Source organism: Amphibalanus amphitrite, unplaced genomic scaffold (genome assembly GCF_019059575.1).
Source record: "Amphibalanus amphitrite isolate SeventyFive unplaced genomic scaffold, NRLGWU_Aamphi_draft 000022F_arrow, whole genome shotgun sequence".
In the NCBI taxonomy this organism is placed as follows: domain Eukaryota; kingdom Metazoa; phylum Arthropoda; class Thecostraca; order Balanomorpha; family Balanidae; genus Amphibalanus; species Amphibalanus amphitrite.
Genome location: NW_024881518.1, coordinates 146,329 through 172,673, shown reverse-complemented (window position 1 = coordinate 172,673; position 26,345 = coordinate 146,329). Strand labels below are relative to the sequence as shown.

At 46.6% G+C, this 26,345-nt stretch overlaps 2 protein-coding genes across 17 annotated transcripts; one reads left to right on the top strand and one right to left on the bottom strand.

Moving 5' to 3' along the window:
* Positions 1-613: 613 nt before the first annotated feature.
* On the bottom strand, positions 614-14,865 carry LOC122392323 (histone acetyltransferase type B catalytic subunit-like). Of its 10 annotated transcripts, none has more exons than XM_043387048.1 (2): positions 14,615-14,865; positions 614-2,004 (listed from the first exon to the last, which is right to left on the bottom strand). In XM_043387048.1, the coding sequence occupies exons 1-2, from the start codon at positions 14,627-14,629 to the stop codon at positions 712-714; spliced, it is 1,308 nt and encodes a 435-aa protein (XP_043242983.1). In that variant the 5' UTR covers positions 14,630-14,865; the 3' UTR covers positions 614-711. The 10 variants fall into 10 exon arrangements, with proteins under 10 accessions (XP_043242983.1, XP_043242991.1, XP_043243047.1 ...); XM_043387056.1 differs by lacking the exon at positions 14,615-14,865 and adding an exon at positions 13,447-13,460; XM_043387112.1 differs by lacking the exon at positions 14,615-14,865 and adding an exon at positions 6,077-6,088.
* Positions 6,585-26,345, top strand: LOC122392354 (palmitoyl-protein thioesterase 1-like). 7 transcript variants are annotated; one of them, XM_043387171.1, is made up of 8 exons: positions 6,585-6,753; positions 21,325-21,467; positions 21,903-22,012; positions 22,202-22,329; positions 22,779-22,934; positions 23,122-23,227; positions 23,523-23,696; positions 24,088-26,345. In XM_043387171.1, exons 2-8 carry the CDS (start codon positions 21,377-21,379, stop codon positions 24,211-24,213), a joined length of 891 nt encoding a protein of 296 aa, XP_043243106.1. In that variant the 5' UTR covers positions 6,585-6,753; positions 21,325-21,376; the 3' UTR covers positions 24,214-26,345. The 7 variants fall into 7 exon arrangements, with proteins under 7 accessions (XP_043243106.1, XP_043243099.1, XP_043243123.1 ...); XM_043387164.1 differs by having other exon boundaries at positions 6,627-6,683; XM_043387188.1 differs by lacking the exon at positions 6,585-6,753 and adding an exon at positions 15,329-15,343.

Sequence of the window (26,345 nt, the reverse complement as noted above, 5' to 3'; positions counted from 1 at the left end):
TCGGTGGGAGTTCTTCTTGGCCTTTGGACTGGTCAATGTTGCGACTAAGTCATTGTCATTGACTATTCAATGATAAACGGTCATTGAACTTCGAATTACCGACACGAAATCAGTGCCGAAATTAGAGATACCACCTGTAAAAGCAAGCCCGGGTCTATTGCTAGTTGGTTTATTGGAATCAACAGGGAAGCTTTGGCTCCCTGGAGATGGACAAAATGCTGTAAAACTAAGGGGCCACGGCCTTCACTGACCGCTTTCCTGCGGTCGGGTGTACTTTTAAATGAGCCTTGCCGCCGATCGCCCGTATCATATCGATCGTTCTGTGTGCTTGGTCGCGATCCGAGGCGTAACTAATCTGTGCCGAATGTTGACTGGCTTGGTGGACATAAAAGTGGCATGATGAATAACTTAACTGTAAGAGAAGTAGGACCTGACCCAATGGCTCGTAAAGGGTGTGGTCTTCTACGTAGCAGATGGAGGTGGAGCGAAGCGTGTTCGAGTTTGCAAGAGCCCCTCGTATCAGGCCAAGGAAAAATTGGTGAAAACAAAATGTTTGTGCTAGGTAAGCAGTCATTTCACCTTATGAAACTGTAAATGCACTGTATCAGTCATCTTATGAAAATGTACATTGTATTAACAGTAGAAATCCGAGGCGTCACCCCAAAACGCCCAAAGATGGGGAAATTCTCATGCACATGGCCCGCCCTCACCTCAGAGGTGGGCCAATCGCTCCAGCACGTGTTTGTACTCCTCCTCCAGCTGCGTGTACAGTCGGTCCAGCGTCTCGAGCCGCTGCTCCCGGCTGGTGACGGAGAGAGCCAGCTCCTCCGGGCGAAGCACCTTCAGCAGCTTCTTCATGTCAGAGTCCTCCTTCTGGTACGGCGTGTACAGGCGCCTCTTGACATCCAGGCGGAAGTTCCTGTACTCTTCCTTGTCGGAGACATTCGTTGCCTTCAGTCGCAGGATTTCGTACACACGACGCACCTGCTTGCTGTTCAGCTTCAGGCACTTTTTGGCCTCCTCGGCCATCTCCGGGACGAAGCCCTGCATCAGTTTCTTCGGCTGGAAGGCGGCCAGCTTGGCGCAGTTGCGACAATCCACGAAATCACGTAACCTCGTGAAGTTGTCGGAAGGATCTTCTACGGTGATGTCAATCACGCGCGTGTCCGGAATATAGTGCCTATACACGGCGTCCAGCATCTCTGCGCCCAGGCCCATCTTCTGAAAAGGTGGGAGCACCAGCATCTGACTGATGCGGGGCCTCACATTGCAAGGGTAGGCGTAGTACTCGTAGACAGTTGTGTAGCCCGCTATGGCGTACCGCGTCTCGCCCTCAGCGCTGCTGTACCGTTCGAAGCAGAGGAAGAACCGCCAGCGGTCGTCGTCCACGTCGATGTAGCTGGCAGCATCGATGTACCACAGGATGAACGTCTGCAGCGCCTGGTGGTACTCTCGGAGGCCGGGCGTCTGCGCCGTGCAGTAGTAGATCTCGAAGGTGCGTGACGCGTCGCTGTCCGATGTCGAATTCGGTGAGAATGTATGGTGAAGCTCACCGAACGGACGGAACGACGCGTCCTTATCAAGAGCCTTCACAAACTCGTCAATGTTGGTGAAGAACTTCGGAGGAAGCTTATCAGCCACGGGTTTCAGCACTTCGTCCGGTTCTACACCCTGCGACTTTTTAGGGTCGATCTTCGTCTCGTAAGTCATGCCGAGGTATGTGGCAAGACGGGCTGCCGAGTAGTAAAGCTTTACACGCAGACCTTTGTAGCCAAAGATGGTCTCTGTATCACCAAACACTTGATGCGACATTTCTGGGGCGAATGAGGCATCGTCACACTCCAGATCCTCTCTGCAGCGTACCAGCTTCAGCTCCAGGGCCTCGTTGCTGTCAGTGACGAACTCCTGCTGGGCAGACCCAGCGATGTCCAGAGAGTCCATCGTCATCGTGGAGTGTGACAGGGGAAGAGTGAAGACGATTCCAGGAGTTATTTCATCTGAAACCTGGAACAACAAAAAGGTAAATTCATTAAGAACTGTCAAATCCAGAAAGAGTTTAAACAAAATATCTAGATGCATGTCATGACAGCAAGTGTCAGAGATCCTTCTCCCATGAGAAGCCAGGTACACCCAGTTCACATAGGTACCTATTTCCATTCTGACTGAAGGTCAGGTAGGATAACATAGGTCGAGACCCAAAAGTCCTGAGGATAGTGAGGATTGTGTCATAGCTATCTTAAGCCAACTGTCGGTCGCTCATCTGATTTCATGTTGTTTCACTTCGAACTCATGTAAGACTGCAGATAAAATATGCCTGCTGCTTGAGATATGCCCGACACAAGGGGATTTGATAAAACTGGAATGTGTCCAAAGGATATGGTCTAGACTGACACAATAGAAGATTTACAGAAGCTGACTTCTGAAGAACATCTGAGAAAACTTCATGGCTATTTAGTTGCAGGAAAGCTTACATACATACAGTCTGGACAATGGTACATGTACATGTAGGGGAAAGTGGGTGTATTGCGCCCTCCTAACCAATTGCGCCCACCAACATTCCCACGGATTCAATGGCATGTTTTGAATTTCGTGTTCGAAAACATTATTTTCCCCACTAGACAGTCCCTTTTATAGCCCAAGCTCTCCGATGAAGCCAATCAGCAAGGCTCATTACGCCATCAAAGATGTTACGGCGTTTTCTTAGCTTTTTTGCGGTATTTTGAACCGTTGGCTATAAAAATTTGTGATATTTGTGTGATTTTCAGAGTGATATTCAGAAAGAAAACACCTTTTTTCATTATATTTCACTAAAACAGTAAACTTCCTTCAACATCTTTATGATAACTTCTACGCTTTTATTAAAAAGTACCTCAATTTTAATTGCGCCCATGGCAATTGCGCCAGGGGGGCGCAAATAGAATTATGGTGTAGCTATTGTGTCACGACAGTATGAATGCATCATTAACTGATTGCAATAAAGAAGGAGTTTAAGGTCAGGCAGGAGAGCAACCCGCTGTCGTCAGTCCGCAAATTATTTCTCTCGTCAAACTTATAATGCAGCTGCCATTTAGGCTACGAACTTGTGGTGTAATTGACAAAATACAACAATTTCAACATGGACTCAGGCGTGAAAGGTGACAGCTATGATAAAAAAGTAAAAACTGATGTCATAAAGCTGTCGAAGCGATAAAAATTATTAGTTTTGAGAGAAACGATTGAAAATGTAACCGTATAGGCGCATACGTTCACATAAATCTAGTCGGTTACAGTAAACGTTTTCGTTGCACTTTTACAAGCGTACGGACACACGTAAAGTTATCTACCTGGGCAAAAAACATCGCGATTTACACCTACATTTATTATTCAACCAGCGTGAATAACATTATGAATGTTAAAGTAAGCCGAAATGACATTAGACTGCCGGAGTGTATGCATTCCGTCTCATTCGCTTAGCCATGTTAAAGTATAGGGCGCAATTGGGTTCTAATTGCGCCATCCCCCTGGCGCAATTTACAGCAGTTGTTGGCAAATGCGCCCTTTTGCATGTTTCTGAAAAAGCAGCTGTCAGAAGCAAAGGAAACATTCTTAATTGATCGGAAGGCTCTTAAATCGTAGCCAATGAGTTCCTCTTTGAAATGATTAAAAGTGCATGCTTATATTTCCAGCGGTTTTCTTACAATTAGCGTTTTTCCTTAAGGTGGCGCAATTCACCTTCCTTCCCCTACATGTACATGTACCATTGTCCAGACTTAATCAAATAATGGAAAATCTTTGATGGTAAAAGTCATATAAAACCAAAGATGTTCTTCTCTTGTCCATTAGGTAGGTTAGGTACATGGCTGCACTCGAGGCCATTGTTACAAGATATGCTATTATGCATGCAACATGTTTTGCTAGATGTTCCTCATCACTCTTTCTCTACCCAATGCATGTACCAGTACATCTGGAATGGCCTTTCAGAAAACGTTGTGACCACACCAGACCTAACTAGCTTTAAGAGTCTTGTGACTTGTCCGACGTGATTCATGAGAAACTGCAACAGCCTGCAAAACAGTTGATGGGAATGACTTTTTATCATATATTCTTCATTTATGTATATTCTCTTGGGCTCTTAATGTAGATGCTCTAACTTCAGTTGTTTTGCAAACTCTCTATACTTGTGAACTCTATTCAACTGGCACATCCTTTGATCCTGGGTTCCGTTGCCTTGCCCATCCTTAGGGCTGTCAGGCTTGGTGAACCCTACCAGGTAAGAATACCAGGTAAGAATATATTTTTTTTTGGTTAGCTCAGGTAAGAACAAATATACTCACAGAATGTTCTCAAGCTCAGACCTCTGTCATTTGTCCTGAGATGGCGGATATCTGTCATTGGTTAGGCACGTACTTATCAGCATTTTTTTCATGGCCTTTGGACATTTAAGTGGAGTTTGATTGCACTTTTTATCATGTTTTGTATGCCATTATTTATTTGAGTGAACTCAATATATGCTATTGGATTTTGAAGGTGGCAACTGGCATGCTAATTGCTAACTATGCTACACAAGAGCAAAACCTACCGACCAATTCACATTATAGGCTGGCCAGTGGTCTTATGCCATTTCAATTTTAAGCCATATAAAGCCGGAAAATCCAACGTATTTATATTAACTATTTCTAAGCAGGACATGGTTTTTAACTTTTTAAAGGTATTAGTATATATGGACGCCGGTGAAAACAGGGCGCCGGAGGGCAAATTAGTCACGTGACATTTCGAGCTTCTCCCCCTCCATGGGCCTTCTACAATGCTAAATGTCACATGTGAATTTCACGAACCTTGATCAAATCGCCCCAGGCGCCCTGTTTTCACCGTCGTCCGTATATATTAGGTCCGAGTGGACAATTGTGGCGCTGTTGATACAAATATGCAACAGCAAAAAATTTAGGTTTTAGGTTAGGATAGGTTGTAGGTTTGTAGGTTTTAGGTTGGTAGGTTGTTAGGTTGTAGGTTTGTAGGTTGTTGGTTGGTAGGTTGTAGGTAAATAGGTAAGGGCGGTGTTTCACGGGACGCTGCTACCACGCTGCTATCAAATTGCGCGAGCTGACGTCACACTTGTGGTAGTGTTGGAGCAATGGGCCTGTTGATGTTTCCATGGAAACCCAATTTGACACGTGTAAAAACAGCGTGCTGCTATCACCGGTGAAACAGGGCCCTGGTTAGGTCAGGTTTGATTGTTTTTTCTTTTATTTCCAAGACATATAAGTATCATTTTTGGATTCAGGATGTCAAATAATGTAAGAATATGAAAACTTTATCTTTTAACAGTCACTCGGACTCAATGTATACTTTTACCGTTTTTAAATACGTTACGCTTAAAGCAAGAAAGGCAATCTCAACTCAGATGTTTAAAATGCTACTTGCACATTTTTCAGACAGTTTCCTTCTCGTCCCAGCCCTCCCAAATCTGTGATCTGCTCGGGTGCTGGGCATGAGAAACAACAGGTGAGCTTGGGAAAATCATTGCTTAGAGAAAATCATTACATTCACAAAACTAGCAAGGGCCCAAACTCCAAAACGGAATCATCTGAATCATAAGCAATTTGACTTTGGCAGCTATAAATCGGAGAACCATTCTGATTCCAATAAATCTACCCAGCAAACCCAGAAGATAAAGAAGCCAATTGATTGTTGCAATAAAGAAAATGAGGATAAAAATATTTCACTTATCTAATCTAACCAACAAAAACTCGAAAAACGCCTTGAAAAACGCGGTATACGAAAAATACCGGTATATGCCCATTGCCCACTGACTAGGCCCTGTTTCACCGGTGATAGCAGCACGCTACTATCAAATTGCGCGAGCTGACGTAATGTGGTGACGCCACAGCAATGACGTTTCGTGTAATCCGTGAGCTTTTTCATAGCTACGTTTGGAACAGAGTTGCGGTGTCGTTGAATGCGTTTGATTTGTTCGCACGGCCGTGAAGATGTTAGCAGCAATATTTGATGACATCACACAGTTTGACGACGCCATGGTTTGTTGATGTCTCCATGGAAACCCAATTTGACACGTGTGATAGCAGCGTGCTGCTATCACCGGTGAAACAGGTGTTCGCAAAACGTTCGCGCCAAAAATAATTGTGATTTGTGACATAAACGACGTGACAAGGACAATTGTGGTAGCTTGTGACTACTAAATGAACATAGTATGCGTTGTCCAAACATACAGACATTTCCACAAAACTTTCCGATTACTGAAAACTTATATATGCGACGTAGTCAATACACCTTACAGCTTTATGTTTTGTGCATCTCGAGGCAAACATTGATCTACCGCAAGAGGTAAAAAGCACCAGCTCAAGCTTCGGCCCGCGGACCTGCCAGGTGACATAACTCATAAGACGGTTTGAAATATGCTACGAACAAGTTAAAACATCGAATACGCAACATTTAACAAAAGATTAAAATAAACTGGTTATTTCATATATTTATTCTTCTTTAAAGACCCTATTTTTATTTTCGTATTTAGCATTTTCTTCAAGCCACGTGATCAAAGCATATCAAAGTGTCTATCCAATGCAATTGTGTTTATACCAACCTTGCTCGACTAAAAAACGTATCGTTGTGATCGTTGTGTTGTTTGCAGTGTGGCAGGCTTTTTGGCGCGAAAACGGTGGAGCGTCGGAGTGCGGAAGAGTGGATTTGTATGGTTCCAGTTGTAGGCTATTAATTTTTCCTGTTTAAAGTTCAGTGAAGCTATATTGGTGCTTTTCAGTGAGTACTGGGTGATGGATTGAAAATGGTAGGTCGAGATCGACCTGTCAAGAGAGGTAGGCCGGACGAGCTGTTTTTCCCAGAGCCTGACAAGGCTGGTTCGTATCTTAGGATCGCTCTGAGTTCGGGGAATTCATTTCGTTCCAAAGGATGGCCCTGGATTCAGGCAGGTGTGAGGGGAATCCTGGGAGGTGTGGAGAAGTTGGATAAAGCCAACTTTTTAGCAGACGGTTGTCTGCTCGTAAAAACAAAAACACAAAAACAGACGGAAAGGCTCCTCAAAGCATCCTTCTTTGGGGATGAACAGTGCGAGGTGGTGAGAGATGCAAAGCTGAATCAATCACGCGGTACCATCAACGCATATGACCTTATTGACCTCTCAGAGACTGAGATAGTTGGCTGGTTGGAGGAGTATGGTGTGGTGGGAGCCAAAAGGTTCACTAAAAAGCTCAATGGAAAGGTGGAGAACACCCCAACACTCCTCCTGACATTTAACCAGCCAACCTGTCCTCAGAAACTTCAGCTGGATTATGTGACGTACCATGTCCACCAATATGTACCCAACCCACTGATGTGCTACAGATGTGGCCTTTTTGGACACTCTGAAGCCAAATGCACAAGGGAGGCTCGCTGTCTTCGCTGCGGGAAACCAAAGCATGATGGAGAATGTGAAATGAAATGTCTAAACTGTGAGAAACCGGGACACACATGTCTGTCAAGGGAATGCGATGCTTGGAAAAAAGAGAAAGAGATTTGCAGAATTAAAACTGAGCAGGATATCTCATACCCACAGGCCAGGAAGGTGTACGAAACAAACTCTGACAAACCCCGTTCCAGTCCTCAGACATACGCCACTGCTATTCGCACTCCCAGTGTGATGAGCAAAAAGGAGGCTGAGCTGACTGACAAAGTTAACAAACTAGAGTCAAAGATGAGTGAGATGATTGAACTGCTGAAACAACTTGTACCCAAAGAAATATTACAGGGGAATGCTGCGACTGAGGGTAAGGAGACAGCTGACAAACAGAGATCTGGAACAGCATCCAAAGCAGCCCTAGATAGTCCTGTGGAGACCCTGGATATGAGGGACACTCGGGCAGATGAAAGAAATGTTACTGATGATGCCATGGATGATGGGGGTGCGGCAGGAGTGTCGCCCTGTGATGGTGAGAGGGCGATCCATGTGACAAACATTGGGAATGAGCCACATCCTCGAGGGGAGGGCAAACTAGCTCAGTGGAAAGTTGCAGGAAAAACAAAACGTGCTGACAAACATCAGGGACAACTGATCTCAGGTGATGAGATCGACCCTTCACCAGTGTTCACTCGAGCGAGTAGATCTCTGGACAGGGGTAAAAAGCAATACGTACAAAGAAAGTCTTGGGAGAGAAGACAGTGATCTAGCTCTACGTTTACAGACTACAGCCTACTAAACTAAGCCGTTTTTAGTTTAGTTTTTTTCAGAGCCAACCTTTTTCAACAAAAGCCTCTAACTACTCTTAGCCAGTCCGCTTGGGACTTCCATACATCCACGTACTACACACTACTCATGTCTATTCTGCAATGGAATGCAAGAGGATTGATTGGGAAATGGACCGAATGCAAATTCTTTTTAGCACAGAAATCACCTCTATGCATATGCTTACAAGAAACACGGTTTCGTGACAATGATCGATATGATTTTACAATCCCTGGATACAGTTTATACACAACAAATTGCAATGCTGAAACAAGGCAAGGTGGTGTGGCACTTTATGTCTTAAACACTATACCTCACTGTGAAATAAAACTCCAAACCACTCTGCAAGCAGTGGCCTGCCATGTGAATATCAATAATAAGAGATTGGTTGTATGCTCACTGTACCTCCCTCCAAATGTGCCTTTCACTGGCACAGAGCTAGAGCAACTTATCCTACAATTAGAAACTGATTATGTGATATGCACAGATGCCAATGCAAAACATGCCCTGTGGGGATCACCACACAATGATAGGAGAGGCAGGATACTGGCAGATCTTGTGGCTCAATATGATCTACATGTACTCAATGATGGATCAGGAACCCGCTTGGATGTGTATACTGGAGCAATGACCCACATTGACGTTACAGTGTGCACAACTAATCTGGCACCACTCCTAGGATGGAAGGTGCAAGGTGACAATCGGTGCAGTGATCACTTCCCTATTGACATATTGCCATCTTTCTGCACATCCACACCAGACAGCTACCCCAGCTGTCGACTGCGCTGGTCTGTCAGACGTGTGGACTGGAAGGCTTACAGCAGAGAATGTGAACTCAAGGTCTCATCTGCTGAGCCCCACAATGTATGCTCAATGGTAACCCAAACTATTTTAGACTCTGCTAGAAAGCATGTACCACAAATAAACAGGCAGAGCCCTAAACGATCTAACATGTGGTGGAATGATGAATGTAAGAGGGCGGTTGCCAAGAGGAAGCGTGCTCTCCTTCGATACAAACGCTGTGTGTGTCCCGCTCACTTGCTTGATTTGCAGCGAGAACGAGCTGTTACCCAACGCGTACTGCGAACTGCCAAGAGAGAGAGTTGGATCCAGCATATCAACTCTTTTACATCGTCTACACCGTTGTCCAAAATTTGGGGCATGATTCGCGCCTTTGGCGGCAAACCAACGAGCTCTCACTCATTACCAGTTCTTGTTCAAAACGGTCGGCGTTACGATAGCCCTGATGAGGTGACTGCCATATTTGGGAACTACTTTTCATCCCTCAGTGACTCCACTAACCACAGACCGGCCTTCCAGGCTCGGGCTCGTGAGTTACAAGAACTGACATTTGACTTCACGAGCAACAACACTGAGACATATAACAGTGAGTTTACTATGGCTGAACTTGACACAGCTCTGGGACATTGCGGAGCTACGTCTGTCGGCCCTGATGGTGTCCACTACTTTTTTCTTGAGCACCTCAGTCCAACATCTAAGGAAGAGCTTTTAAAGATGTTCAATATCATATGGGCGAATGATGTCTTTCCCCAAGAGTGGAAGAAATCGTACACCATCCCCATCCACAAGAGTGGCAGACCACGAGAATTAGCATCATCTTATAGACCCATCCAACTCACTTCTAACATATGCAAAACCCTTGAACGCATGCTGAATGCTCGGCTTTTGTGGTACCTGGAATCACAGAATATCCTCTCGCCGTATCAGTCTGGCTTTCGAAAAGGACGACAATGCCTTGACAACACTGTGCGATTAGAAACCGACATCAGATGTGGATTTTACTTGCGGTTTTACACAGTTGCTGTTTTCTTGGACATGCATTCGGCTTATAATATGGTTTCTGTTCCTGCCCTCCTTCAGAAACTTGAGAATATAGGTCTCCGAGGACACTTGCCGATCTTCGTCAAGAATTTTCTATCTGGTCGTTCATTCCGAGTCGACTGCAAAGGTTTGTCAGATGAATTTCGTCAAGAGAATGGTGTGGTGCAGGGTGGGGTCTTATCACCAACCTTGTTTCTCCTATTCATCAATGATATTTGCCACCACTTACCACATGGTGTCAGTTACTCTCTTTTTGCCGATGACTGTGCAATTTGGGCGCAGGGGTCGGACTTATCTGCGGTCCTCGCTAAGTTACAGAGAGCGCTTGGCTGTCTAGAGAGATGGACTGACAGATGGGGCATGACTTTCTCGGGTCAGAAGTCCTCTGCTATTATTTTCAGCCGTTATCGCACTCGGCTGCCCCCAGATCGTACACTGTCCATTCAAGGTGCTGATATCCCTTATGTTGACCATGCACGCTTCCTAGGAATTGTCTTCGACTCCCGGATGAACATGAAGCAACACATCGAGCATGTGAAAACAAAGGTTATTAAACGACAGAGCTTGTTACAGTGCATTTCTGGGGTAGCACATGGTGGAGACAGGAAAACTATGCTTCGTCTTTACAAAACACTCGTACGACCAGTGATAGACTATGGCTCACAGGTATACGACGGTGGACCGGCAGGGATGTTGAGGAAACTTGAACCGCTTCAAAATAGGTTTATCAGACTCGCGACGGGAGCGTTCCGCACCACTCCCATTCCAGCTTTGCTTGCCGAGGCAAATGTCTATCCACTCTGGTTACGGAGAGTCGAGCTGACAATCAGATTTTCTTTGAGAGTCCGAGGGGACCTCAACCACCCAGCGTACACGGCCATGCAAAAGATGAGTTATCTGTATGATAGAAACCGTGATGTACCTCCGAAAAGGTCTGGTTTTCCCATTGGTGCCAGAGTACAGCGTTATCTTGATCGGCTGCGTGTTGCTTTACCGATACCCACTGCGCGCGCTCTTTTGCCGATTCCACCGTGGACTCTCAAAGGGCCCCAATACACACATCTTCCAGTGTCCTCCAAGAATTTGTGCACTCCAGCTGAGTTACGGGCGAGCTTTTACCAGACTATTGCGATGTACCCTGATTTTACCATCTTTTTCACGGATGGGTCCAAGCAGAACCTAAACACCGCATGTGCTTTTGTCTTTGAACATGTCTACTTCGACGATCGCTTACCAGATGACACCAGTGTGCACTGTGCTGAACTGTTTGCCATCCTACGAGCTCTGCAGTATATCGTTTCTCGCAGAGTTCCCAGAGCCATTGTCTGCAGTGACAGCAAATCGGCACTGCAGAGTCTCACAAATACTGGTAACTCGAGATCCGTGGTGAGGGACATCCAGATGACCTTACATGAAATAGACCAAAATCATCAGGATGTCCTCCTCATGTGGATTCCAGGCCATGTTGGAATACCTGGAAATGAAATGGCAGACAGTCGCGCCAAACAAGCACTGACTAAAGAGGACATCACACCCATGCCCCCCGATTACAGAGACATACTGCCCATGCTCAGGCGATCTGTTGCAAATTGGTTTTCCAGGTCGTGGAAGGACAGTGGACCGACTCTCCTTAAAGCGGTTAAACCTGACACCGGGGAATGGGAATCATCAAACCGAAAGTCAAGAAGGGAAGAGGTTGCCCTTGCTCGGCTTAGACTAGGGCATACTAGACTGACCCATAGCGGGCTCTTCAACAACTCGAGATTTGAGTTATGCACAACATGCAACAGCCCATTAAGTGTGGTACACATCATCTTACACTGCCGCAAGTACACAATGGACAGACGAAACCTCAGACGACTATGTACTACAATGAATGTTTCTTTCGATCTAACACATCTCCTGAGTGATGAATATCCGGTTCTCATAGAGGCAGTCTGTGATTACCTTCGGAGAACCCAACTGCTAGAACAACTATAGCAGAACGACCTCATCATGATTACACATACTACACACAGATGGTTATCTCACATTGTTGAAACTCATCATACTCCTACTCTCTCTTTCCCATCCTCCATGTCCTTCATGCCCCTGTCAGTCCTAATTTCCTGGTATACCTGTCTCACATTCCCCAGACTCGATTATGACCCACTGGCTTTAGCCAGGCTTTCCAGCCCCGAAGAACAGCAAGACGAATCGAAGAATCGACGCTAATAGTCAAGTCTGACTGATGCGTCGTTAAACAACCAAGAAACAAACAAACAAGCAGTGTGGCAGGCAAGCAGAGCGCATTGCGTTTTTGTTGTTGTTTTCTCATTCGTTTGTTTGCTTGTTTGTTTGTGCTCGTTTGCTTTTCTGTTTTGTACCTAAACAGTTTTGGATAGTCGTTTGGCTTGGATTTATTGTTATAGGGAGCAACTTTGTCCGGGGAAAAGTTAAAATGATTTTTGATTGACCCAAGGCTGAGGCATGTTGATGGTGTAAGACTGACCTGGGCCCTGTTTCACCGGTGATAGCAGCACGCTGCTTTTACACGTGTCAAATTGGGTTTCCATGGAAACATCAACAGGCCCATTGCTCCAACACTACCACAAGTGTGACGTCAGCTCGTGCAATTTGATAGCAGCGTGGTAGCAGCGTCCCGTGAAACACCGCCCTGAGTCCTGACGTGTTTCCATGGTGTTGGGCTTGAGATCAGAGTTCTGTTCGCCCCCCGTTTGTTTTTCAGCAGGCTGTGAGCATGCTGCTACTTCTTGGCTCATCATTGGTCGAATTCAAGTGATCTATTCGTTAGACCAATGAGAGGCCAAGAAACGCCAGTAATACCTTCCTTACATGGGGAAAACCGACAGCATGCTGATATAAAAACAGTGTCCGAACAGGTTTACCAAATTTGAATAATTATTTTTTCTGAACTGCTTATTAAAAGACCAAAGTTAGTGGGTACCTGGACATGCCGCACAATAATTGTTGATAAGATCATGAAATGCAGACCACAAGAAGCCACCAGTTGCCTGTTGCAGTGGAAAGCTGAGGATGAGGAAGCCTAACGCCAAGCAGGAATGCTTTCATCATCGGAATCATAAATGACTGGAATGCCCTGCCATCAGATGTCACAAATTAGCTCAGTCACTGTCGTCTTTCAAGGCGTGACTGCAGTCACTTATGATTCCGGCACCAGTCCTTGGAGTGGACCAGCACCCAGACTGGAAAACATCCATACACTACGCTGGACGCCCGTGAGACCGTCTTGCGTCGAAATTTGGCATAAGCGATTTTGCACTGAAATTTCTGCATGAGTTGCACCGAAAATTGGGTGCCTATATGTGCCAATATTAAGCCACTTTTATATAAAACACATATGTACATCTACTGATCAAGGCTATACTAACCAGACAGAGCATCCGGGGGCCTTGGGCACTCTGGTGTTTGAGTGTGCGAGTAAGTTTTTATATCCACGAAAATCCAATACCTTAATTCATATGCTTAGCGCACTGAAGCGTCATGCCGTGAAACAAGGCAGGGCCGGAAGCTATGGAGTCACAAATATCGGACGAGCGCCGAGCGGTGTGTTCGAGGCTGACGGAAGCCAGCGAGGGCCGGGCAACGGAGCAGCACGTGCTCCAGCACATCAGTCTCTTCTCGGCACACGGCGCAGAGCGCCGCAGGGCACCGCTTGTTTGGGCACTGGGCCTGGCACGCTGCGGAGTGGAGACAGCCGATTCGGTGCAGTGTACTGGAGCGAGCGGCCCCAGTGGCCCGCCCGTGCACCGAAACGGCCTCCTTTCGGTCCTCTCCGGGGATAGGGAGCGGCGGCGTGCTCCCGAGGAGTGGCTTGAATAGTGACTCGGACCAGTTGTCGCGCCATTGACGCGAGGCCGCACAATGAACCGCCCGGGTCAGCGAGCGGTCGTTTGAAGGCAGGGCCGGCAGGGCGGCTGCTTGTTTCGCCAGGTCGTCCGCGATCTCATTCTCGATACCGCAGTGGGCAGGAACCCACCGCAGTATTACTTAAGGACGCTTGGCGACGTTCAACAAGGTCTTCCATACTTATCTTCTCCACGCCGAGGGTTGAGGCCTCACCTGGGCGGCCGCTCCTCCGGTGAGTAGACTGACTCATGGCGGCTCGCCAGAAGCACGCGACGACCGGGGCGAGGACGTCTCATCCCAAAACATCTCCAGAGCCGCTCGCAGGGCGAATCTGCTGCTAGATTGACCAGCGTGCCGACTGTAATAAGTGACCGTCTTTCGCCAAAAAATTATGCGGCCGCCCTGCGCCTGAAAAATTCCGCCGCCGCCATGCGCTGAATTCGGCGCATGCGAAGTTATGCCGAGCGCTGTTCGGCAGCCGGCTATTTTGTGTGCAGGGTATGACGTATTTCGCGAGCCGACGTCACAGGCGGTGACGTCGGCTCGCGCGCGAGCCGAGCGCCAACGACAAACTTACGGGAACCCTCGGACACCCTCGGGGCATAAACCGCGGAGTAGCATATTGAGCGAGTCTTATAAGGAAAATTCATATATTTTCGTTTCTCAAATGATAATCAGGGCGTCTCTTACCTTTTTACATATCATTTAGGCTTACCTAACACTTCAGTTGCCAAATATCTGCAATTTATTCAAGCGAAGGTATTTTCAGTAAATATCAATGGTATAGGCCGAAATCTTTTGAATAAAAACTCCAACCAACAGAAATAAAAATAACTTAATTTATTCCAACCATTTCCTCCAAATAAACAACATAAAAACTCACTTTTACACACATCATTCATAATAAAGCATACTAACACGCCGCTTTCGACAATTGCGGCGTCGAGTGGCGCGCTGCTAGCGCTCTTTTTCGATCGCAGAGACCCTGCACGCGCGCGAGCACACTACGTCACGTCCGGGGGGCACAGGTATATGAAAAATCGCAGTGACGTAACACTTTTCTCGCTTCTCATTGGTCAATAGCCCGTTGCCGGGGTAACGTGCACGTATGTGAGCGCGGGCAAGAGTACTAGCCGGCCGCCGATCAGGGCTCCGGAGCGCTGTTCGGCGGCCGGCTAGCGCGCTAGCCCGCGCACACATACGTGCACGTTGCCCCGGCAACGGGCTATTGACCAATGAGAAGCGCGCTACGGGGGGCGCAGGTAGCGTATTTACAAATTGCAACCGAGCTCCGCCGTAGGGTATTTTATTTCCGCCGTAGTGTATTTCACTTGGGGGATTTTCTACCAGGCATCTGCCTGAGCTTAGGGTAATTACAATTTGTCGGCGACGTTCAAAAATCATGCACCTTTTTTCGCAGTATAGGATATCGCATGTGCATATTTCTGCCTTTTTGGGTGCGGTTTATCGGTTTTTCGTGAGTAACTCGCGTAAAAACCGTCCGGTCGCGACGAAACTTTCAATACCCCCGATTTTATCAATTTTACACCTACCCTGAAAATTTCATGACTCTGACCCAAATGACCTTTGACCTGTGACCTATTTCTCGAGACCAGTTTGGCCCGAATCGCGATTCGGCTTATGTCGGCTCGCATTAGCCGCGCGGTTGCAGTCTTTACGTGGTTTCAAGCGTTGAAACATGTGATATGATGCTGGTCCCATGCATTAGGGTGGGGTGGGTGTCAAGGTCACTTGAAGGTCAGGCCAGCTCAATGACCTTTGATGACCTCGGTTCACTTTTTCGAGTTTTACATGTTTCTAGGCTAGTTTTTGGAGCTGATTTCGAATTTAGCAACCATTTGAACATTACGGGGGGTGTAACGAAATTATCCGGACACCTTTCTTCCCGCTGTAATTAAAAAGCAAAACAATCTGGTACTTTTTCTTTTAACTGAGCTTGTAGCCACCTTTCATAAAAACACAGTGGCGAATGTTCTGGAGCATTTCAGCCAATGGATTCTCCAGCACACTGGCTTTGATGCGGACCAACGCCGTCTAAACCTGTGCCTGCGGTTGAGCAGTGCTTATGGCGGGTGGCTCTTCATACACCTCCTGCTGAACAAGAGCCCACAGGTTTTCGATTGAATTGGGATCGCAACTTTTTCCAAGTCATAAGCGTTAGCCCAGAATGATTGAAGATTCTATCGGCATCACTTCCCGTTCTTTAAGGGACTTTTAAGTAGCGCGCCGCCCCGCATGAAGACAGCGTGGCTTGAATCAGGCATCAGTGCGCGTTCAGAAACCGTGCCCTCCTATGCCGTCTGGTTGAGCGCCTCCAATCATGCTCCACCACCTTCCCTGGAAAAGCTCCACCCTTGCCTATGGGGCAAAATATAAGGGACAAAAACACAAAACAAGACAGATAAAAACAAAGCAAAATTAACTCATTACCTAATGAAATTCAGGCTGGAGAAAAAGCATAGGTAATAGGTATCTATGTCAAATTAGAATGAAAGATAAAATCAACCTGACCAGGCCTTACGGTCTGACCTGGTCCTAACCACCTAACTTCGCCTAACTTAACCCAATTCAACCTAGCCTACCACAACACCCTGCAGAGGTACCTTCCTGGAAAAATGACGCCCAGGGAGGTGACTGTCCAACTTATTGGAATACTACCATGATTGCTTGTCAAAATGTGTGTCATCATGCTCTTGTTTGACAAGTGATGTATAATAAATCGGATATTCAATAATTATTTTATTATTTATTTATTTTTCGGTTCACCCGACAACCACAACCAAGTGGGCATATCTCCTGACTGTTGACTGTTGAGTGATCAAAATATTCAAATAATCAGGGTACAATGCTGTGCATAGTGCACACTAATCATGTTGTTTTTGTGTAGGCCCTCTGCACATTGTTGTGTGCACTGCTATGTGCACCTTAAGTAAAAAAGTGACTGGTGGACGGTGGTGCATGACAAAAGGTTGTGCAACTGTGAAGTTCATGCCCTTGGTCTTGCTGGTGCCAAATGCCTATAGCTATAGCAATATCAGTGAGGGTTGTAGACATGCTACATACATTGTGCATTGAAGATATTGGCACAAAGTTCATGCGTAATTACTATGTTTAACACCTAATGTAAGAAGCGACATAAATACCCAGATGATAAAGCTCTCTGGTCAGCATCACACAAATTTATTGACATACTTTGCAGGTACATATTTACATTCATGGCAAATACTTTCAATACTGTATGAGTCATTTGACCTTATCCTCAATCCTTTAAGTAAACTGTAATGGAAAAAATACAATACAAAAGCGATTGTAGCGCAGACCAGTTAGGCTGCGCTACAACGTGCACCAGTTAGGCTGCGCTACGACCAGTTAGGCTGCGCTACAACGAGCATCTCAGAAGTGGGATCAACAAGGAGGCCGGCACGCCCCTCGGAGACCATGTAGCGCAAAAACATCCGTCAAGCTGTCCAGATGACACCAGATTAACGGCTCGTATCTTGAATGTTTGTAAGGATGAAGCAGACAGGAAAATTACAGAATCCATTAGAATTCGTGAGCATAGGCCCAAAATCAACTACAACACAGTGTCGTGGCAAATTCTTGCATAGTTGGAGGTGATTATGTAGGGTGACAGACAACTTGAGCGTGAATACGTGAACGTGAAACTTGAACGTGAATTTGATAGTGACTTATGAATATGGGTATACCGGTGTTCAACTGTACTACGGGTATAAGGGTATGAAGGGTAATATATCGTGTGCTTTGGTATGGGAGGGCAATTTATGTAGTTGTCACGCGATAGATGATATTTCGGGCTGGAAAGTGGCAAATGTGACGAAATGCTACTTTGAAGTGAGACGTGTTCTGCACTTATACTAACTTCCGAACCGATTGAGAAAGAGCAGTGCTCGAAATATATCGCTTTTGTATTGTATTTTTTCCATTACAGTTTACTTAAAGGATTGAGGATAAGGTCAAATGACTCATACAGTATTAACAATGATTTTCCTCATAACGCTGAACTTAATCAAAGACGCAAATACTTTCAATTTGATTCAGAAACTAGTTGCTAGTAAGCTTGCATTTTTGTAGGTACAAAAACGACCATATATTAAATCATAAAAAACCTTCTAATGGCATTCATCACATACCTTTTTACCGAACAAGTACCTAGCTACCATGCAATGATTCTAAAATTTGTCCGCAATCCATCTATATCTCAACTGACACAATGAATTTGAAATACCCTGGGCCTGACAAAATCTATAACTGTACATAAGAAGAATGCAATGCTACAAGAACTATGAATTTCTGAAGTTATTCTCACATGCTGGAATGTTGAAACTCTATTTTTGTCGACCATTTCCACGTTTGATTGAGCCATCATATAGAACTGTTTTCGTTCTTCAGTCACAAGCTTTCGCAAAAATCTTGAATTTTTACACATCATCTTGAACCATGCTCCAGTCTTGCCAACAAGGTACTATGTAACATCAAAGCAATTTTGATTTGTTACAACAGCTTCAGATCATGACAGGCTTGAGGTTTGTTACACCATTTGCCAGACAAATCTCTACAAAATGTGTATCGATTCCCAAACTAAGCAATTGATCATATCAGTATTTGCAGTTTCCACACAATGTTTCATAATACTATTCTATGTTTATATAAAGAAACTCAAATAATCCACAAATTGTTATTAAAACACTCCCACTTCAAGAATTCACAGCAATAACAGTACGAGTTCAGAAGCAAACAAACATTGCGCCAGATTTCGTATGAAACGCGCCATCGTCCTGAAGTTTCTACCACAGACGGTAGTTCAACCGCAGCCGTAGTGCAAAAACCCCTGCCCACCTTACCCCACGGCGGAGCTCGGTTGCAATTTGTAAATACGCGCACAGGTATATGAAAAATCGCAGTGACGTTGCACTTTCCTCGCTTCTCATTGGTCAATAGCCCGTTGCCGGGGCAACCAGCACGTATGTGAGCGCCGGCAAGAGTACTAGCCGGCCGCCGATCAGGGCCCTGTTTCACGGCGGAGCGCTGCAGTGCGCTGCGCGCGTCGGCGCGTTGGGTTTCCATGGCAATATCAACAAACCTCCCTCTGACGCTACGCTATGATGTCATCGCAAAACGCCAGCACCCAAGCGCCAGCACCATCAGCACGCTAGCAGCATTCGCACTCAAACCTCTGTTCTCTCTGTACTGGGTTCTTTTGGACCTCTGTTCCAAACGCGATTCATCAAAAGCTAACGGATCGCACGCAACGTCATTCGAGTGACGTCAGGGGTACGCCTCAGCTCCCAGCGCGCTGCAGCGCGCGCAGCGTCGGGCGGTGAAACAGGGCCCAGGGCACGTGCGCTGAAATTTTCGGCGCAATCCCGCGACTACGCCGGACATATTCGGTATAACGTGTATTTTTTCCAGTCTGTACCGGTACTGGTGGAATCGGAGCATCATGTTCGACATCCCTGCCCTTTACTAAGGTCTACAGCCTTTCTTTCCGATACCTGTCACTCAGCACGAGCAGGACCCATTAACTGTATATAGGTACGGCTCTCGCGAGATTAAGCGGTAGGTTTTGCATTTTTACATTTCCGGTTATATCTCAGAAACTAATCGATCTACGATGAAGCCATTTTGCACGATCATGGCCGGCTTGTGAACCAACAATGAAGTCGATCGCATCTTTAACACTTAAAAGCTTAAGACAACGAAGATATAGCCTGAAGTACACTAAATTTTCTAGGTGCAAAACCTACCGCTAAAATCCGCGAGACCTATACTTAATCAAGGATATGAAGCATAGGTATTGTCATTTTAATAGCCTCTAGCATATCATGACTCTGGAGTTGGCCGGACCGTGTCCAGCAGTTTGGCCCCACAATGCCCAATCATGCTAGAACTTAACCTGCATGGAAAGGATGAGCACGTTGCTAATGACCAGAGTAAGCTGATGTTATCCAATTTTAAGGTCATTGGTCATTGGTTGATCTTCCAGCTCAGATCATTGGCCCAAATGTTGGGAAAATCGGGACCTGCCAGAACATATGGAGGCAAGGATATTATTTTATAATAATCGTGACCTGAAATTTGCATTTCTTTTCAACTAACATGATGTTTTCATGCATATTGGGTAAATTGAGTCAGGTCAGGTATGGTCAACCAATAGGGAGTAGGAGTCATGCTGGCTATCTGTAATAGGTTTGCCCAATGTTACTTTGTTCATAGGTGTACCATGAACGTTTGTTAATAGGTGTATCACAAAAGTTTGGAAACACATAGAAAATGTGTGCTGGTGTGCCAAATTAATTGCTGTTCAGGCCTGCCATGTTAAATGTATGCTGGTGTGCCAAATTGGCCTGCGGCATGTTTTTCAGGAACTGGTGAAGGGCATTCAGTCCATGGATCAGCGACATGAAATTTTCATAGTATGAGTGAAATTGATCAACTCAAGTATGCTGAAAGCTTTGTTGTGATCGGCTGCATTGACGCGAGTTGGTTTCGAAAAACCGAGGGCGTTCTTTTCGACCCCCTGTGAGTGCCAAGGCTAAAATAATTGCCTAATCTTCACAATGTGGTTTCATCAGACTACAAGTACCTATTAAGTCTAACCAATACTAAAATGATACAATTTGGCATTGGCTCTCCAGCACACTTCGAGGCACAATTCATGGTCACGTAGTCGGGCTGTAAAAGGCTAACCCGCCCCTCCCGCGATGTCTCACTATATCGGACCGCCGCCACTGGCCCATTCAATTCAATGTACCTTGCCACTGGCCACGTCCCAGTCGTCTAGTTTCCGTGGGATAAGCGATCTCTAGTTGGCGTGTATCGCCACGTAAAGCGGCAGCACCGTTCACAGGAGTTGCAGGTGGCGCTAGCAGTGCGGCAGGGTGCCGGATCTGCGACGCGGACAACCCCAGTGCAGTGGTGGCATGTTTTATATACCTTGGTTGTCGGCACATGCCGGCTGAATTCTCGATCTGTCCGCTGGACTGGGCTCCTAAGTGCCTTCTCACTGCCTTTTGCCGACAGCCTACTTGACACCTGCATCGATCGTCAGAGTTTACTTTTCTCGTGGTCAAAATGCCAGGACCTACACTGTTTCTGAAGGAGTCTTTTGGTGGCGTCTTCCTCACCTTCCTTGGGGATCCTGTTGGGAACATTCTAGGTCGTAGACGACGCTGTGTGCGGACTCTGCTGTTATGATTTTGAAGCCATTTCGTTTTTTAATGCACATTACACAGTCAACTCAGTTCAGCCACCATTCTCGCTTTTGAAATCTAGCTTCGAGTTCGGAACATATTTTGACCATCGTTTTTTATGCTTCGTGTCGTGATATTGACTTCTAACAAACGCTTTGGTACTTTCAGAAATATCAGGTAACTGTTTGAAAGAACAGCGGCGTCGTCTCTTCAACGCACCATGACTTTGGCGGTGATTGTAGCGGCACTTCTGCTGGTAACGGCAGTATCGGCAAAGGAGCCAACTCCAGTCGTCATGTGGCACGGCATGGGTGAGCTCTCTGATTAATCACAGTTTCTCGCACTCAGTTCTAACGTAGATTGTATTTATGCTCCCGAGCGCACTATACAAGCACCGTTCTACGGTTCACCCATAAAATGACAATTGACAAGATGAAAGTGTGGGTTTTGATTTTGATCTTCAGATTATCTTGATTTGATTACTGTTATATTGCTGAAAGAAATGCATGCCTTAGGACCATTTTTGAGAGCTTTTGCGTGGCACTCATCGAGCCTTACAATTTTTTGTTGAGATCAGCAGGAGAGAATGTATCCATTCACCGTTATTAGAACACGTTCAGCAAGACATCCCTGATTCCATATGGTTGAGAATTAATGCTTCTAGCTACATTTGTGCTGCAGCTGGTTTTGACGTGTCCATATTTGTTTGTGCATAATGTCAATGTTTTGTTTGTTTTCATCTCTAGGAGACTCCTGCTGCCTTCCATTCAGCATGGGTGCCATCAAGGAGGAATTGGAAAAGCAGGTAGCTGGCGTGTATGTGCGCTCACTGGAAATCGGCTCCAGTGTTATCCAAGTGAGTCTCAGATATTTTTATTTATTGAGCTGTTGAGGGTAGTGATGCCACTCACGACATTTTCGCCACAGTTGATTCAGTGCAGCTGTATAGCGGAATCATGGTATTTAGGGAACCATAAAAAGTTACGTCCGATATAGATAATTATGACAGCTAAATATGGCACCTCATGAGAAATTATCTCCTCAGGATACCCTGAACGGCTTTTTCATGCCGATCGACGCTCAAGTGGAGGAGGCCTGTCAGAAGATCGCTGCTGATGAGAGCCTCCAGGGCGGATACAACGCCATGGGCTTCTCCCAGGGAGGACAGTTTCTGTGAGTCCAGTAGAGAGCAGAGAAAAACTGTTACTGTGGCTACGATCAGAGGATCAGTAGGCTAGGACGTGTAGTGTATATATCAACAACAGCAGGTTTTGAAGTAAAGCCAGTTTGCAATGGGGCGAAGTAATAGTAAGTGCTAAGCGCTAAGTGGACTTTGTTTTGCACTATGCAGATCCTGACTCATTTAGATTATGCAGCGCACTTCGAGAACCTCTAAAATACCGGTTGTGTGTTTGTGTGTGTGGGGGGGGGGGGGGGGGAGAGGGAGTGGAGCGAATGCCGGATATTTTAATAACTACCCAGCCCAGAGGGATTTGGCTATACAACAAAGCTGCGCTTCTGGTTAAATTGAATTTTGATTTGTGTACTTGTGTATTAGAAATGAATTGACTGTTGCCCACGCCCTGTCTCCCGTGTCATTGACCTGTCGTATGCCCTGTCAGGCGGGCAGTGGCGCAGCGGTGTCCCAGCCCGCCGATGAAGAACCTCATCACGTTCGGTGGCCAGCACCAGGGCGTGTTCGGACTACCGCACTGCCTCGGCACCAAAGGCGTGTGCGAGGTCGTCAAGAAGCTGCTTGACTACGGAGCATACGAAAGGTAATCTCTAATCACAATTGTGTAATACCCTACATGTATCTGCAGTTGATTTACTCTCACCCGTCTTTTTCTCTATCTTTAAGACACTTCACTCACTGTGCAGGTGTGCACTGCACGTCGTTTTCACCGCGGTACGCTCATATAATTAATCTGACCTTTCTCTCTCCGTTCTGCACCTGATTTTCAGTTTCGTGCAGTCTCATCTGGTGCAGGCCCAGTACTGGCACGACCCCCTCAAACAGCAGCAGTATATCGAGGTGTCCCAGTTCCTCGCCGACATCAACAACGAACGGGTGAGCTGAATCTGCTGTCGTTTGAGATATTGTGTGTCACAATTTATACAACCAGCACTTGGGAACTGTTCCGCAGTAAAATAAGTGGGCTTAACCGCTTGGCAAATATTAGAAATGATGGCGGGAAAGTATAATTCTTCATATGTTGATAAAAATAAAAGGGTGTATCAGTGATCAGATGGGTTCTACCCATACCTCATTACAAGGAATCTCGTGCTTTTTTGCGTAGTCGTTCGAGCTTTCCGTGGCGTACCTATTCAAAGGCATTCTCTAATTCCGTGACCTTTCCTCACAGGATGTGAAGAACGAGACGTACAAGGAGAACCTGAACAAGCTGGAGAACCTGGTGCTGGTGATGTTCTCCAACGACACGATGGTGGTGCCGCGCGAGTCCTCCCACTTTGGCTTCTACACTATTGGCCAGGACCAGGTGGTGGTGCCGCTGCAGCAGACTCCGATCTACACTGAGGTGAGTGTACCGGGCCGCTGCCAGGGTTGAACGTTACTCCGCTCAGCTGCCGTCTTTACAGTCAGACCAGTAATTAAGAACCGATCTTTATGATGAAACTTTTCCTCTAGCGGCTTATGGCCTATGATGAAAACTTTACTGGTGCCCTGATGTGATAATCGTTATTCAGTTTGGCAGCTGCACAGCGGGGTCTAAGGACGGTCGAGATGTAGCTTAGTGGTGCTTCCCAGGCCTCAACTATCATCACGCCTCTTCTCTTAATCACCTGTGTCCCAGTCTGTCGGCACTCACCAGTCCCCTCAACTCATCACCAGTCCTGCTTTCTTTCTCACCTCACCCGTCCTACCCCCTGACTGAGTCATCTGACCTCTGACGGAACCACCACCGACAGGACTACTTGGGCCTGAAGCAGCTGGACGCGGACGGCAAGCTGACGATGCTGGAGACGGAGGGGGACCATCTGCAGTTCAGCATCGACTGGCTGGTGGAGAACATCGTCAACGTGTATCTCAAGTAGGAGGTGCGACTCTGCGTGACAACTCTGCGTGCTCTTAGGGGTGGGGATAGACCGTCTTGCCGTGCTGGGGTCGGGTCGTCTAGTCTAGCTTGAGACGGGTTAGAGTTTCAAGTCCCGGCTACGATCTTTGCGAGTGATAAAGTGCCTATACTTGTCCTTCGGACACATGCCCATTCTGTTGGACACATACTGGCCCGTGGCCGCCAGCCCATGGCGGCGTGCGCCGGCCGCAGCCACCAGAGGACTCTGCCAGCGATTGGAGGCGTTCTTGGGGTTTGCTGAGAAACGACGAGCTTTTTATATACTCACCGATTAGCAGTTATATTCTCACCGATGAGCAGTCACATTATAGGTACACTGCCGAGTCTTTGGCATCAAATGTTTTATATGCACTGGCAAACGCAAGAAAGACTGGATTTAAACTCAACCGTTTTTAGTTCACGTGTCTGCATGCATTATTTCCATATTGCTTTTGTGCAAGAGTCCGGGAGGACTGCTCCCAAGGCTAGTTACACAAACATTCCACTCCAGCTGTTGTTTAGGACATTGGTCCTAACTATCTGCAGTAAACGGAATGCGTGCAAAATGATTCGAGGTGCTTTATTTCTACTCTTTTTGACGTTTCTCTATGCTGCAACGCAGTTATCTGTGATTCATTTTTTATGCATGCCCTTACAATTTGTTAGTTGTAGTAGTTACTAGTTGCTCCTGTTGTGCGCAAGTCTGGAATTTTTTTGCTGATGAGTTGAAATGCAAATTATGATTAAGACATATAAACCAATATTATTCTATCTTTGCATATCTTTTCTCTCTTAGACCACCCCTGTGTGCCAAGTGGCGCTTCAAACTCTGTCTCACCCCGGCAGTTAGCCTCTGAAATGGAGTCACCGAGACGGTGTCAGTCAGTTTGTGTGCCGGATAAGACTGGGCTAGCTTTGTGTAAATTCGATGGCATTTTTATGGTCTAGATAGTTGGGACTTGGGAGTACTCGAGAGCGGAGCTCATGTGGAGGAGACAACTGTGGCGCGCTTTTGGGGTGGGTTGCTGGTTTCCTCTTGGCGCTGAGCATAATCAAGGGAAGTCACATGCGATTGGGAGCTGCTGGGCATCACCGATCCTGAGCTTCATTGCTCTGCGAGCTCCGGGTGGTTGCGGAGAGGGGTGCCTGGAGAACCTGCTTTTAGCTAAGGTCTAAGGTCGGGGACATTTGGCCGCTACAGTAGCGTCATCTGGTATTGCGGTCAGCATGCTCGAGGGATGTAGGGTGCGGGCACGACTGCCCAGCATTGGTTCAATATCCCCTGCTGTTGCGCGTTGACAGCAACGTATGCGGAGTCGATCTCAGCACGATCGAGACCGAGTAGCTCATCCGCTGTCGTATCCGGTATCATACTCGTACTTGTGGGAGCGAGCATCTCACTGTGTGAGAAAAGACGGCTGAGGCGACCACCAGCCTGCCACCTAGTCAGTCGATTGGGCTATGGATATCCGCGGACCGCGACTGCCCGTGATATGCTCCGCGGGGTATCCTGAATGATGACTGACGATTGAAGGCAGATCATACTCGTGTTGAAGAATGGTACGTACGTATGCGAAGGGTCAACACCTGCCTTATGGCCTCGAGTAGGCCGGATGACCCTCACTGCAATCATCTGAGCGCTTAAGGCCGGCGAATTCGCCAACTTTCTGCTGTGCGGCGGTGATAGCCGACTTCCCACCACGGCCGCGCGGAACACTGCAGCTAGGTACATACCCCAGCTGGCGGGGAGCCCGGCGCGGAGCCTCGCCACACTGGTCAGTCGTACCTTTCCAAACATGGCCGAGCGATATTGAGGCGAGGATCAGCTGTGAGCTGAACGGTAGCGCAACCCCCTCGCAATGCCGCGAAATGCAACCATGGATCGAACGAGCGTCGACTTTTCTGTTCGGCGAGAGCGTCGCCTACGAGCGTGCTAACGTTAAAAAATCGAGAGCTAATGGCATAATGGTAAGGTAGGATAGTTTGTTGTGGATGTCTATGTAAAACATGGTGTCCATGGTGTAGCTTGTATTAAGGGATGTATTCTTGGGTGTGTATGCTCAAAAAGGTCTATTTTATTGCATTGCATGCAAATATATATTTAATGAATAT